This window comes from Aythya fuligula, chromosome 1, assembly GCF_009819795.1.
Source record: "Aythya fuligula isolate bAytFul2 chromosome 1, bAytFul2.pri, whole genome shotgun sequence".
Taxonomy (NCBI): domain Eukaryota; kingdom Metazoa; phylum Chordata; class Aves; order Anseriformes; family Anatidae; genus Aythya; species Aythya fuligula.
This window is the reverse complement of record NC_045559.1, coordinates 164,290,271-164,306,499: the sequence shown is the minus strand read 5'-3', so window position 1 is coordinate 164,306,499 and position 16,229 is coordinate 164,290,271. Positions and strand designations below refer to the sequence as shown.

The 16,229-nt window shown below is 41.7% G+C and overlaps 1 protein-coding gene across 5 annotated transcripts in view; it reads right to left on the bottom strand.

Annotated features, from left to right (window-relative positions):
• Positions 1-16,229, bottom strand: part of KLF12 (Kruppel like factor 12) — a 243,667-nt gene that overhangs the window by 40,572 nt on the left and 186,866 nt on the right. For 3 of the 5 annotated variants that reach the window (XM_032192667.1, XM_032192698.1, XM_032192678.1), the window contains one exon: positions 9,990-10,031. The exons of the other annotated variants lie outside the window; for them this stretch is intronic. In XM_032192667.1, coding sequence (XP_032048558.1) covers positions 9,990-10,031 — 42 coding nt within the window. The remainder of the gene's footprint in view (positions 1-9,989; positions 10,032-16,229) is intronic. 5 annotated transcript variants of the gene reach the window in all.

Genomic DNA, 16,229 nt, shown 5'->3' with positions numbered 1-16,229 from the left:
CTCTGTGCAGTTTCCCATAAACGTGCTTTCAAAAGCAAGCTATTGCACTTTAAGTTTACAGTTAATGTTAGCATTTTGAGGATTTCCACATGTTGTCATGATCTTTTTTTCTACTGCTAAGGACATGTAGGAACATCAGAGCCCACTCAAGAACTGCCTTTCAGAGTAGATCCTGTTGAGTGGTACTTCAGGTGGTGGTTTAAAAATTAATAAAATAAAATAAAATAAAATGGCTGGTGAAGCTGAAGTTAAGAAGCTTGGACCTTGCTGTGAGGCATACACATGGTCTTCTGGAATCATGAAGGCTATAAAAATACAGCAAACTTGTATCTTCATCTTCCTCTGGCTGCAGTCAGCAAATATTTTTTTTCTATAAGAAGCAGTATTTTCTTAAACAAGAATTTAACAGACTGATACAGAGAATGTCTGGGACATATAAACACATAAGACAATAAATATCAAGTTTAACTTCTGAATTCATGTCTGACTTGCTTTACAGCAAGATCAGATAATATTAAGATGTCTGAATAAAGAGGAGGGCTGTTGCTAAACTCTGTTTTGGCCACCACTACTAACTATGTGGTCATTACATGACATTTTTCACAGTGTGGTTTTACAATACAGCTGAAGTAAGTTAATATTCTAATAAAGGCAGCACTTTTGCTTCTTCTCCCTCCATCTGAAGCCATATGTGTCTGATCCACCAGCACTCCTGTAGCTGTATGGAGCAGCAGGTTTCGGAGCTAGTGTGTGCTACTGCCATCCCTCTGGCGTGTTTCATCAACAGCCTGTTGAACACCAGTGCCCACATGGAAGAGGTGACCAAAACCCACAGCTAGTAATGGGGACCAGACCCCATCCATTAGATTTGCCCACTCGGCTATGTAATTAAGTTACACCTGCTAGTTTTGTAAAAGTAACTAATATCACCCAGTTGTGTCACGGCTAAAGGACTCAAGCATCAAAACCAGAAATGAATTTTCAGAGCTCATGTGGGTGGGAGTCTTACCTTCCTTTTCACACCACAACTGAAGCATCTCAGACGTAGCACAACACTAACACTACCCCAATGCTTTTTAAAGAAGAAGCCCTGAGCACCCAATACTGATGTACGTAGTTGTGTGTTTTGTGGTGTGCTTTAGAATAAAGAACAGCAATCAGTGGATCTGAAAGTTAAGCCTCACAGTTGTATCCAGGGGGCTGAACCTGCATCCACATGGGACCCCACAGAAGTCAAAGACAATCCCTGAAGGTGCAAAGGGTAGCTCGCACAAGTGCCCTTGCACCACTGGGATCAAAATCTTTACTTTTGGGTCTAACACACTTACAAGTCAGAAATGACACGTGAAGTATGGCCACTTTAAAAACTCTATTTCAGGAACCCAATACAATTTATTACAACATCACAAGTCACCAGTGGTCTCACCCTTAGGACTAGAGTAATGAACAATTCATTTTTGTGCTACCAGAGGGAGCAAAAAGAGCAAACGAAGCAGTAAACCTTCCTCCTCTCATTCTTCTCAATTATTATCAGGTTTATCTATAATTCATAGGTTTTACTATGAGAATCAACAAAATATCTGAACTGATTTCAGATTTATGAATTTATTCTCTCAATACCCAAGTGAGGCTGATGGACAATGTTATTACAAACGATTGACATACAAAATAATTACCTGCACATTTTTGTAAAAAAATATTATTTTTTACATGAGGTGTGATCTACAGTGGAAAATAAGGGTGACTGGGGTATCCTTAAACATCATTATGTAAGAAATCTAGGATAACAGGGACATGACATATGGCAGATAAGGAATCTCAAGCCATGGTCCTATATCCCTATCCAATGTAAAGGTGTACTTGGCTTCAGATAATTCATCCTTCAAATTCCACTTTCCTGGCTTTCATTTGGTGTTTGTTTTATGGCATTTAGAATTAGAACTCACATACTAATTTTCAGAGAGAGAGGCTTTTTTTTCTCCAGGATGGTAATTTTTACCTTACATTTTCTCTACATTTGTAATGTCTTCTTCAAAACTCATTCTCTTCCACTCTGTTCTAACCTACTTAAGTGGTTTGCTTAGCCTTCTTTGATGGCCAAGGGACAGAGGGAGAAACACGGAGAAACTGGCATTCCTTGGGATAATTTACCTCATGCATTTCAGACAACCGGTTCTTAAAATGGGATGAGGATGTCCACCTCATTCCATTAAATGCAGAACGAACTCTACATACCTACTTAACCAGTGAAAGGAGTCACACTGAGAATTTATCCACAGTAACATTTTTAGCTGTTAACACTGAAGGCAAAAGCTGACACTGAGAAATCAAGGCAACTATTTCCATGCAGCTGATAAACAAGGTAGTGGTTTGGGAAATTTACTTAAGAGAGGAGAAAAAGGAAAGAAAACACGACTTGTTTGTTTTACAAGTTGTTTGATTGCCCAACAAATCATTTAGTCATTTGTCTACTTGTATTTGCCATACACATACATTTATGAAAATGCAGTCTGAGCGAGGGACCACGGAGGGTGTCTGGAGGCAACACAGGGCATGCTGATACACCCTTGACTTTAATGTATCAGACTTGTAATGAGGGACTAATTTGGTTCTAAGCAGTAGCTTGGCAGAAACAAAATACTTATAGACTATTAATAGAGAAACTTTTCACAGAAGCTGTGACCTTTATGACTTAGCATGGTTTACAGCCCTCCCTCTGTTACAATTAAGCAAATCCTTGCTGCAAAGCAACATGTTAGTGTCTTTTCCTCCCAATTACGAGGGACAGACTGCTATGCAGAACAATACTTTATTACATATACTGATGCAAATCCCTTCTGCAGTACAGAGGTGTACTAATGAAACATGTGAGGGGAAAACACAGCGTTTATACTACACTGAAAAATAATGTCCCCTCATGTCCTACAAAAATCTGTCCTTGGTATCAGCAACCACTCTAGCTGAAGGCCTGTGTAAAATTTGCAGACAGTGATCTCTCTGCTGTAATAATGAACTAATAAACTAATGGGAGAAAACATTATCAGCAGCAATGTTGTTGGGGAATTCGGGGGTAAAATATGAGTGTACTGAAGAAGCGGCTACTTCTCTCTCTTCAAAGTCAGACATATGTAGTAGATTTCTAATTACACTGAGTATAATTAAACGTTTAAAAACACTATTGCAAATGCCTGACAGAAAACAGTTATGAACCACATCAAAGAAAAAAGTGCGTTTACTATGTCAGCCCTTATTTGCCAAGCCATGTGTCAGCAAAAACACTGTCTGTTAAGGTCACTGAGAGTAGAAGAGACAGAGAAGTAACTATGTCAGGATCACTTTTAATACACATGGATAAGGTCTACAATTCAGGAACTGAAATTAAAACCTGCAAAATATGTATTTGCATTTTTAGACGAAATAAAGCAACTTCTTTAATTATTAAAAATACTTATTTGTCTGGCTCCATCTGCTCACTGCTGTAACTCACTGCGACACAGAACATTAGCGAAAGGGCACATAGTCTAAAAGCGCAGGTGCACAGGATTAAACAAAAGAAGACATAAAACAATATACAAAGACAACAAATTAGTTCCAGAAATACAGGCTAGAGAGAGAAATTTAGATATAATTAGAACAATTGGTACAGTGACCCTAGTTCTTCCTGGCACTGCAAAAATGATTCTACAGGGATACGCCACTATCTCAAGCAGCAGAACAGCAACACATTTCATTTTGTCATACTTAAAAAATAGAGGACTGGACAAGCAACGACTCACTAGAAGCAAATGGTGAGAGCAGCTAAGTGACTGGCATTGCAGCAGTTTTACGCCTGGCAACTATTTGTGCACGAGAAATGATTTGTACTGATGTTCTGCACGTGAAGAGCAATAGAGTAGTTTGGTACGAGTAGTGGGAAGCATGTTTCTTTAATTTATCCTATTCTTAGTAGCAGGTTGAAACGATGTCAGATCTAGGAATAGTTTGGTCTCATGGAGGAGTGCAGAGTGAAAACTCCCCCTGTGAAAATTATTTCAGCCACATCTTTGACAGCTGGCCCACAACTGCGTTACCCTGGGAATGCCAAATCTGTGAGATAACTGAGGGGAGATAGCAGAGCTCTGGACAGCCAAGAATGTAATGATAGGAAGTGACTATTCACTATTTTTTCTAAGAACTGAAGACTTAAACTAAACAGAGAGAATAACTTTTTTCCTCACATAACTCATACTTGGAACTCATTGCCACTGCGTGCTACAGAGGCCAAAAGAATAAATGTTCATAAAACATATGTTCATAGAAAAAAGTTCATAAAGGGTGGCATCATCTATGCATATTAAACATTAAGGTCAAGAAACAGCCTCAGAGTCTAAAAGTGCATAAACTAATGATATTTTTTTAAAGCTGTAAAGTAGAAGATGTATGAGGGCAGAGGGGAAATAGGTATTCCAGAGGAAGAATCACTCTATACCAACCTTGTGATGCCCTTTCAGTAATGAATAAGCAAGTTACTGGGTCTGCTTGGACTGACTCAGTAGGAAGGATTTTAGACTTCGATCATTTGTTTCTACACAAAAAGTAGTGTAACACACACCTTTGACATCATATGCCAGCTTTAGTGAAGGACCTCCACAACGAAGGAGCATGTACGCTGGTTCTTAAAACAGCAGGAGTAGGATGACCTCCAAATCTCACACTGCTTGTGGTATTTACAAGTATACGGCATGCTCAACGAAGGACAGCTTAAAAATGATAAATCCAAGAAATCACACTCATCAGGAAGGGAGAAGTTCAGCTTGCAACATACCTTGGCTATCCACCTGTCCAACAACTCTTTGCTGTGCATTGCCCACTCTTTTGTTCAGGCCTAATCCAAATGACAAGCTGAGGAGCACAGTAACATTTCCTATTCAAGAATATTTCTTAGTCTCATAAGGACATGACATCTTTTCTAGTATCATCCAGCCCAGGAGGCAGGTGTAGGGAGCATGAAGAAATAGCTAAGGGCATGGAAGGGAGATGTGTGAGCTTCCTGCTTTCAGCACAAGATGTTGGAAGAGAAGTGAGGAGCCACTGTAAAGGGTTTAGGCCTGGGGAAGGAACAGCCAAAATCAACAGTACATGCAGGCTGCAAAGGTGACTGAAGCATACTGGAAGCAGCAATGGATAGACTGAAAAGTTGAGAAGGGGCAGATATTTCAATAGCTGGCTCAACCAAATGCTCCTTGTCCTTGGTGTTAAGAGCATTTTCCCTAAAAACATTCCTGCTCAAAGAGAGTAGAGTATCTTAGTAACTTTTGCTCATCAGGTCTGGTGGTACAAGTACCAATACTATGGAAATGATTTTAATTTTCTGCTCTGAAATCACTGTATGGCGTAATGCTTGCACCAAGATTATGCACAACAGTATTTAATAATCTCTTACCACGACACAGTGATGGAGAGAGTGGCTAGGAAAGGGGATCCTTAAAAAAAAGATATAAAAAAAACACTGACAACAACAAAAAACCTTCTGCAAAATTGCCATACTAGTCATTTTCGTGAAATGAAAAGTAATTTACACAGCAGTTTTACAGAAAAAGGAATTATGCAGTTAATTGGCATTGCTGGATAATTACACTGTACATGAGGCCTTGCTTTTAAGAGAAAATACAAGCTAATAAAGAGAGCCAGTTGATCAGTAATGGCAGGGCTTTTGGGAGATACCAGAGACACAAAGCTAAATAATTTAAAGCAAAGGAGTATAATGACTGTGAAACTAAATTATTTTAAGTTTACATTAATTCTCCACCCAATTACATGTCTAATGTTAAATGCAAAAGCTAGAGAATTCCCCTCTGCTGCCTCGTCTGCAAGCACACGCAGCGAAAACAAGGAAGCCAAGGGAACGTGATCCGAACATGACCGGACTCTGAATGCTTGCCTTGAACTGCCGCATGCATCCTTAATATCCAGAGGTCTGCTGGAGAGCTAAGCCAGTTTACACCTCCCTCTGTTTACTTCTGGTTCAAGTAAGGTCTCTGCCCAATACGGCCACTGCAGTCAATCGATTCTCTCTGCAATGCTTTTTGTACCTTTCAAGCACCAGCAGTAGATGGCTCAGCCTGGCTGTCTATTGCCACAGTTACCGGGGAGAAACCAGAGAGAAGTTAAATAACATGGAATTAACAATGAAAATGATGACTGGTGTAATGAGGCCGTAGCGTTACCTTTGCATTAGAAGCAATTTAGCCCTGATTGCTATTGACCTTTGGTGATGCTGTATCCAAGTGAAATGTGCTATCCTAGAAAAGTGCGGGTATACTGGAAGGCAGACTGTGTTTCTGAGGGTATTCGTAAATAAACCGTATCACTTCTCTTCCTACATTAGAGCTTTATCTTACCTCTGAGTTATCAGCATGCAGCAGTCAACCTTACTTTGTGTAAAAAACAATGCAGAAAAAAAAAAACTTGACACAGTATACCTAGCAAATTATTATTATTATTACTTCTATGGCACCCAAAAGAGTACTCAGTACTTCACGAAGTAGTTAAAAAGACAAACTATGTGCCACACAGACCTAGCACTCAGTGAAACAGTAGAGCTGCATGGGGTGGAAAAACAGGAGGAGGTGGTGTAACAAGAGGAAGTTTACAGGTTACAGGAATATCATCAAACAGTTACTGATACAGGGGATGTGAGGTTCAATGCACGTTATCAATTCTTACTCCTCGTGCTCAGAGAAATCCCTGGGATGGGATGTTTGTTATCATGCTTTCTCACTCCACGTTTATTTCCAAAAGCACCGTTTGCTTGCATGGTAATCTGTATCTTATTTTGCTTAGGTTTTGCAGCCCGAAAGTGGATGTATTTGAAAATCGTGTCATTTCCAAAATAAACATGACCATTAAGGATTTACAGTTTAGCAAATAGCAGCCCCAGATTTTGAAGCTTTCACTGATTTCACAGGATGGCATCACAAAATCTGTGACTTTGGGCCAAGATGCACCACAGCAAACACCCAGAAGCAGCTCATGTCCCTGCACACGATGTAATGCACTGACAAATCACACTGTGGGACTCTGCATGCTCTCAGCCTATGCTAGAAGAACTGCAACAGATGTGTTTCTCTCATTTGCTCTTCATTTAATTTTTAGGACTCGCTGTTTGGGGAACTGGATAGGCCACTTGGTGTAGATGATGTGTTCCTACTGAAACACTACGATGCTGTATAAATCCATTGCTCTCACACCTCTGTGTGCTGACAGCACTTCCCTGTCCTCTGTGGGAAGGACTGCAGCATCCTTTGCCTGCTGGATGCACTGGGGACAGCCCAGGGAGGAGGCAAAACAGAGGAAGGTGCATTAAAGAGAACGACCAGGAAAAACTAGAGTGCTCATTACCAAATGCATCTCCCAGTACAAAAACAATTGCCATACAACTCCCTGCTCTTTGGGCAACCGCATACCGCCCAGAACAAAGCACACTGCTGGCGCCTCCGAACTATTAATAATAGTAAGGTATGTGCTTCAGCAGGAGGGAGGACTGCAAGGGGTGGTGCTCCACGGGGCTGGCATAAGAAATGGATCTGCTCCAGGCTGCCTGCCAAATCCATCGGAAAACTTGACTTTTCCAGGGGCCGCCAAAGGACGCTTTTCTCCAGCCTGCAGTACTCCTGTGAGGACTTCTGCCTGCAGAAGGGAAGTGTTTCTGCTTGCTCTCCAGCCTCTCCAGCCATTACCACTGCATCCTGATGAAATGGGGTCACCGGGCTGGTCACCCTGCCTGCCCTTGCTGTAACGGCTTCTGCTTCATGCCCAGGGGCGTATGCAGAGGTCACCAGCCAGTGAGTAAATGCCTGATAAAGAAATTATTCCAACTAGCCCCTTAACTCAAGGGGATGCAAGAGGGATGGCAGAGCCAGCTGCAGGCACTATTTGGGTTTGCCCATAACCCACTGCTAATGCAGGGAATAGGATATTTCACCAGATACAGAGGAGAGAGCAGAGTAATTGCTCATTTTGAAGGAAACAGCTCAGTCCCTGCTATTGGTCTCATACTCCAGAGGTTTTGGAAAGGCATGAAAGCAGTAAACCAGCACTGAGAAAAGAAGGGGCAAAAAGGGCTAACAAATAACAATGGTAATATCTATCAGTGCACATTTTAGCATAGCGAGACACATCCAAGGGAAATAAACTAAATAATCATGAAGGACCTTCTGCAGTTACAGTCTTGAACCACCTTTAGGTTTCCACAGACATAAACTACCTCTGGGATGCCATGTGCCCTGCTAGGGCTCTTTTCCCACTTCGGATGCCTGACAAACTGCAGAACAATGTATCCTCACAGAGAAACGAAATTCCAGATTCCTGCCTTACTTAAAAGGATTGCAGACGACTAGCTGCTAGAAGCATTACTAAATATGTTGATGGTTCATTCCTGAGTTTACTCTTGTTACTGCTTGTGCTTCTGGTTTCTGTACCACAAGAACGGCCAGGCAGGCACTGCACACACTTGCTGTTGTGCAGATCTGCTGCAACACCTCATTTTCACCGGCAGAGCTGATCGAGGCTTCCCAGTTTGTTTCGCCCAGCAGCCTGGCCCTGCTGCTGAGCTGTGCTGTGGTGCGTTGAGGGAGAGCCTAGCTCCCTGTGAATGTGCCTACAGACCTTGTCTCTACACCAACCTTCAGTTTTCAAACCATTAACGCTGGCTCCACAGGTGGGAGAGACAATTTAGCTTCCTTGTGTACCCAGCAGAAGGAATTTGAGATACCATCTATTTTGCAGAGGATAAAGGCTACCAAGCGTCTATCTTAAGACATCAGCCCGCCTCACAAATACAAACAAGCAGTTCGAGTTTCCAGGGACACATTATCTCACGCTATGGGATATGCCGAGGGGTTAACCTAAGCCTCAGAGATAGTGTTCTGAAAATGGTTTAGTGAAGGCACTGTCACCTCCTAGATATAACTTTGTTTGTATTAAATGAAGTAATAATAGTAAACAAAAACGACAACATCTTTAGGAGTTTCCTCAAAATAAATAAATAAATAAAGTCTTGAGGATTCCTGGGAGCTTTTCTTGTGCACTAAAAATGCCTGCTGTGCAGTCATGCTGTCCCAGTGGAGATGCCCAGAGATTGCAGAGCTTGCACTGCCTCTGTGCTGGCTGTGCCCAGCTCTCTGACTGGAGATGTCCCTTCCCTGCCCAAATAAACTCCACATGACTTTGCAGGAAGTCTTTTAGAAAGACTTTTTCTTTTGGAAAAAAGCGTATCTGAATTAGCACCTCACTCCAGCCTGGCTCCTATACTAATAAGAAAATCCATGAGCATTGCCCCGAGATGTCCCTGTGGAGGGCTAACCATGGCTCCTCTTTTCCGACCAAGCGCACCCCTGCACTTGCACAGTGCCGTTCTCGCAGCACTCTTTATTAACGTTTTCCCCAGGACGGCTGCCACAGCTGAGCCGTTCCGCACAGATTTTCTGCTCGGTATGGGGGGGTTGCGAGGGAGGGGGTGTTAATTATACAGCAAGATGGAGCGGGGCCAGGCAGCCCCTCTGGCGAGCGGTCTCCTCCGCGCACAGCCTCCTTCCTGCTGTGCTGCAGCCACAAGGATCACCTGTTGGTCTTGGCGCCCACCCAGCCTGGGGCCTAGCGGAAATGACAGAATCAGCGAGAAACGAGAGCCAGCTTGTGTTGCAGCTACCCAAATGAGGGAAATACAAAAACAGATGATGGCAACGTGACCCGGCTGCTGCAGGCAGGAGCCAAGAGGGGGTGGGGTAGAAGGGAGCGGAGGAAGGAGGAATATATTGGGGGGGGGGGGGGAACAACAACAACAAAAAAAGCAGACAGCTAAAAAATAAGCTTTTTTTTTTTTTTTTTTTTTTTTTTTTCTTCTTCCCCTGCTGGGTCTTTCTGCTTTCTCTTTCCACATTCAGCACAGCAAAAACATGATGAGCTTTCTCCCTCCATACAAGCACCTGCCGATGCGAAGAACTACCTACCTTGCTCCTGCTCCTGCTGGGGAGGTCGCGTCTTTCCATCTCCTAAAGGAGAGATTTCAAAGGGATATTCAGATACAGGCAGCAGAAACAATCTGCCTTTTTCACACAGGCTCCTCTCTGTCCTGCGTGGTGACATGTGAACAGTTCAAGGATCTCTCACAGGTTTGTGTCCGGAATCCCCTCTGCCATAAAAACAGCGCTCAGCAAAAACCTGTATTTGGGTGAGCTGCAGCATCATGCAGCAGAAGGATTAAGCAAAACTTGCCTCTTGTTTTGTTCTTCTGAACAGAAAATATAGCTAAGAAACCACAGAGAAGCTACTACTAACAACTTCAAGTAGAGGACTGTTGTCCTTTAAATGATAAAAATATGAGCTCTGATTATGCATTACATCTCCAGACATAACTAGCTTCATACAAGTTCTTGGCATACATGTTTACTCAAAGCAGAAACTATCCTCACAACTGAAATTTCCAGGGTAATTTCTCCAGACCCTTGCATTCAGACCTATTTCAACATAATAAAAGCATACTCCCTCCAAAACCTTAACAGGCTTTAAATGCGCTTTGAAGAGATTTTTAATATTTTTTACACAATAATTCTTAGAAACAGTAACAATAAAAGCAGGAAAAACTTAATTCGTAAAAGGAAGTTTTTCCTCTCCGAGAGCAATAGAATGGATCCCCAGAGCTTGCTGCTTCCTGAGGAAAGCCTTCATAAATAATGAATAATGCACATTGCAATTCCTCCGTAATCCTTCAAACACATCCAGCATCGAACAGTTTCTGTGGCTTTGGCCCTTAAGCTGTAGCAGTTTTTGCCTTGCCCTCCCCAGTTTCACCAGCTTACTCAATTTCTCTTCTTTCCAGCAACTAGGTAGGCAAGCAGAAGCAGGATTCGAGTAGTGGGAGCAAGCTGGGGCTAATTTGCACATTATGAATTATTCAGGCGCTCCTGATTCCTGCACCTGCACACAGGCAGGAAGCTTGCGAGGAGCAGTCATTACTCTTCTCTTGGGTTTGCACAAGCTCAGTTACTGCTCAGACACTTTGTTCTGTAACTAAGGGCTGCAGGTCTTGCATTAAGTAGTGGAAGTGGGGAAAAATAAATAAATCTCACGTCGTCAACTCCCCTCCCCACCCCCCGTCCGCTGCCCCATAGCCAGGATAATTATTCCAGCCCTTCCAAGACAATGGGAGTTTGTATCAGAATGCCGAATTCATCTCACATGTGCTAATCCAGATCAGAGCATCAGCAGAGAAAAATGGTGTGTGCACGAGCTGGTCTTGTCAGATATTTACTCAGCTGTATTAGTCTGTGTGTTTGAACTTTTCTCTAGCTCAGGGCATCAAGTATTTCACGTGCTAACTTGATCATTATGGCATCCTTCTTCACAGATGATACAGCAGAAACACATTTTCTCCTTGGCCTTCTGGCTAACATCATGGGTACTGACACCTTAATACTATTAGAAGAGTCTATACTGGGCTTTCAACAGGACGGATTTAACAATAGCTCTTTTCCATCTTCATCTACCAGTATCTTGGTAAACAAAACATGACACCTAACAGAAAATCCTGATATGATCCGTGAATCTAGACAGCCATTAAACACATTTGCAGAGGGCAGATACAAACCAATTAGCAGTACAAATATTTCAAGGTAACAATGAGATTTTTTTCAGCCAATATGCTAAGGTAAAGAGATCTGAAATTACCATGCAAGTTTAAAGCAGCAAACACCACCCTTATCCTTACTATATCTCATGCCCATAGTTGCACTGAATATATCTGGGTCTTGTCCTTTATTAACATGCCATCACCAACAACTTTTCAAGTTAAAAGATGGTCTCATTAATCACAGGCAGCTAAGCATCATGCTTGGAGTGATTCAGTGCAACAGATCTGCAGCAACTGATAACGAAACCTCTTTAATCCCCTGTTCCAAAATAACAAGTCAAACACAAGTGTTAAGCATTCAGAAGGGTACGGTCAATCCTTATCAAATCTTCGCTCTTCTCTCCATGCCTAAGGAAGTTAATTCAGCTTCCTTTTGCTGAATGTGTGAATGGCCCTACACTGCTCCTATCTCATTCCTACCCAATAATAGGTTCTCTGGCTCTTTTTAGGGTATTTTAATTGGGCATGTAAACATGTTTTATTCTTTGATGCTCTTTCATTCAGCATCATTAATCCCCAGCATGAAATCAATAGACTTACAACGCTTAATCACGTCAAAACGCAACATACAAACCCACAAATGACTTTAGCTCATCACACAGTGAATAGCTTGCAAGTTGGAAACTATGCCTTCTTTTTGCCTTGGGATTCAGCAAACCCTAAGCAAGTCTTTCATAGAAATAAACAGATTCTCTCTCCAAGTATCTGCCATTAGGAAAAAAAAAAAAAAAAGTTCTTGATAAACAAAACATGGGATTTTATGTTTGCTCTGTCATCTTTCTTCATCCTTTGCAGTCACTTATGAGAATAAGCGCAGGCCTTATGAGAAATACTTATACTTGTTTTACAGCAACCTCTTGGCAGCATGCACGTTTAAAACTGTTTTTTAAAGGCTGCAGTAGCTGGACCACAGAGTATACTGGAGGTGCAAAGGAAGGGAAAAACATTTTTGCAGGTGTTTATTTTCCTTTTTTTAACGGTTAGCAGACACTGTTTTTCCACTTGAAAAGCATATGTAAGGGGCAACAACCACTGCCTTTTTTTTTTTTTTTTTTTTTTTTTTTAAAGATAATTTGCTCTACCTTATATATGATTTCTAAAGCCAAAGGGATACACAAAGTGACAAGAAACTCTTTAATGCTATGGAAATCATGGCTGAGACATAAAAATTAAGGACAGCCAGTTCCATTGTCTGATAGACAAAAGGGAAAAAGGAATCCTCCAGATAAAGGAAGGGTAGCTTTAATTCTCGTACTTAAAAAAAAAAAAAAAAAAACAAAAAAAAAAACACTGAAAGACTTCTCCTTTGAAAGAAGAAAATACAGTTTTAAAAGTGAAATGCTTGAAGAAGGTGTGGAAACTAGCGTGCTGAAACCTTGCTTTGCAAAGGTTTCCATGACCGCATTCCCAGCCACTGTCCCATCAACTGGCATACCCAGCATGTCCCCAAACTCATGGGGTCCTTCGCTGTTCCAGCAGAGCTTCTTCAGGCACTACCACAAGACATACTCACTCTGGGAGGTTCCCATTTTCTATCCACACGCAAGGCAATGTCCTGAACTTTGCCTACATCTTGTGAAGAAGCCCCAAAACAGAGGCAGAGTTTTAATGGTGGTGGCACTGGTAACTTCCTGTCTTGTACCTGTGTGTTCATGTGGTTTTGGCCAGGTAAGGAGAGACATTGGTTGCAGTCCTTAGACTGAAGGGTTCATTCAGCATCTCCCCCATCCCAGGAATAACCTGCCTGAAAGGACTCTGGGTCTTCTGCATGAGCACCAATGGAAATGAGGTTACTCTGCTCCAAGGAATGCAAGAATCACAGGGATAAAAGCTGTGCAGAAAAGGGGGATCCTTTCTCCATAATGGAAATCTGGGCACTCAGTTTCAAGAAGGAAATGGTGAAAGCTCTGTTTCAGTGTCCAGGGCTGTTTCTGTTCTAACACTGCTCTAGGGAACTAAGCCCCAGTCCTGTCCGCATTCAAGCAGAATTCAGGCTCTGCTTGCCCACTCTCCTCATCCTCTGCTCCTTGTCTATGCAGTGCTCTGTATTCAGTAAGAAGGGAGATGAGAAACTCCACCGTCCCACAAATATCCCATGTGATTAGACCTGTGTGAGGATCCTAATGATTAAAATGTCTCTGTGATGCTTGCGCTGAGAACACAGGTCTCACCTGACATGCTAAGTTAACAATGTTCCTCTGCAAAAAGTGGGAGCACTGCTGTTGGTGCTACCAGTTTGTTTCCCAAAAGAATCATCCCTGCTCTGTTACCCAAAAAAAAGATCTGAAGACTACCTTGAAATGAAGCAGATGCTTTTAGTTCTTGCTGGTCCCCTCTGTAGTTCCTAAAAACTTTTCTAATGTGACAGGGTTGGTGTTCCTATGGAAGCATTTAAGCTCCCTAGACAGGAAAGAGAAGTATACAGCTAAATCAGATGGGTAAGACCTTTGATCACTCCTGAGGCATGTGTCTCCAACGATTATAAGAGGGAATTCCGGTGTCTTTTTTCAGAAGTCAGATCACCCTGCAAAACTTAACCTTAACCTACAGGCAAAAGTTGGTGTCTCAGTTAGGCACAAGTGCTTTTTGCTCAAGGTTTAAAAAATGCTCTGAGTGTAAAATGGAGGTGCCACTGCCTCTAGTGTAGCATGATGCTCTCAGAACAGCTGAGCGAAGGAAGGAGAATTTCCTAGCAGGTGTGACTAATCTGTACTTTACTGCAAGTATCTGGAGTCTCAGTGACCTCCTGATTTTGCAGTTTTTCCCCACTGAAAGTAGTATTTATGCACTGAGCTGCAAGGAGGAAAAGGCATAGATTAGGGAATTGCTTCAAACTCCTTGACTAGATGCATTAATTTTTTATTGCCTCAGTTTTAAAAAAATAGTAAAAAAAAAAATGAGCTAAAAGTAAAGTATGTAACAAGGACATTCCAAATCAGGCAAAGCAAAGATTAAGCATTTTCTTCTGGCAGTTACATTCTATTTATTATCACCATTATTCTTTATTATTTTGCCTTAAAAATGATCCAGATTATCTCCCCAAATGTGTTGCTTTTAATGTTTGACAGAGATTAGATTTACTCATGGTTGAAAGCAATCAGAGTTCAGGCACAATAATTTATTCTTCTAAAATCCAGTGCTCTGCAGTTACAATTTGGTCCTAGAGATGAATTGCAAGTACCAACCTGGGCCTCACATTCCTAATGACTTAATGGGAATCCTAACAAGTGAAACAGTGTACTTCGCAATGCTTATTTACTTTTTAAACTGGTGACAAATGGGAAGTACTGCTTTGAGCTTGCCTTACAAACAGCAGGAATAAAACAAAACAGCAGAAACGTTTGTCTTTGAATAGTGGAGAGTCAAAGCAAACCAAGGTAAAAACAGCATCCGGCAGGGTAATTCAGATCAGTGAAGTCATCCAACTCCATAGCAGCCTGACCCCAACGTAGCCCCAGAGCTACAGCTGCCAGCTAGACTGCTACTAGCCAACAAACTAGCAGAGGTGCAAGCCAAGGAGCCAGCAATGAACCCACGTGCCAATGCAGGAAAGCTATATTCCAGAATTTGGCATCTGGGTCCTTCAGCTGCCAAACATCTCCCATCTGGCAGAGTCTGTGGAATGAGGTGTTTAAAAAAAAAAAAAAAAAAGATAAAAGCAGTACTGCCTCTAAGACACCAATGATAAAGAGGCACGCTGTGCCTGCCAACATCTGAAATTCACATATGACATCACGTTGTCAACAGTGAAATGGTGGACTGGGGAACTGGGGTACTTCTGGATCAGGAGAGGCAGCATGGACAAAATGTTCAATGTACCACAAGAAAAGAGTAGTTGACATGTATGAACTGGAGCAACACTCCCAGCCTGTGACCGTCCATGGAGGTCAGCAGATGCAGAACGCAGGGGATCAGTTTTGAGTAAAACTGAGATTTCATAAGCACAATACAAACAACCTACAAAAAATGTTTCTTCAAGACTTGGTGATCCACTCTGTTACCCCACTGTAACAAAGAAAATCAAGTATCTGTGAATGTTTTTGTACTCTCGTAACTAAAACATCATCATTGTGAGTGTCATTTTATGGAAAATAGCTTTCTTGAAATTCAGGGGGAAAACGTAACTTCAGTAAGAAAAAAATGAAAAAAAGAAGAGAACTGAGGATGCGTAAAATTTCATTCAAATGAAATACATACACCCACATAGCTGTATTTAATTGAAACAGTTCATTTCTAATAAGCAGTTAGTGTTCCTAAGCTGTTAATAGCTCTATACTCCAAGAAGCAAGACCAGCTGTGATGAATACTCCTAGCAGTGCAAGAAGCATTAAGTGAACCATAGGAATTCATAATTTTAAGTGATATATTGATTAAATTTAAATTCATCTCATTGGCCTTACTTCCACCTTTCACCCTTCAGATAGGTCCACATGGCCTAGACAAGGTTTGACAGATATGACCTTCTTGAACAATTTGCTCCATTATTTTAAAAAGACACCAAAGACCCTATATCTCTCTTCCAAGTTTAGGGTTTTATGAACAGCTATTTGCCTTACCAAAA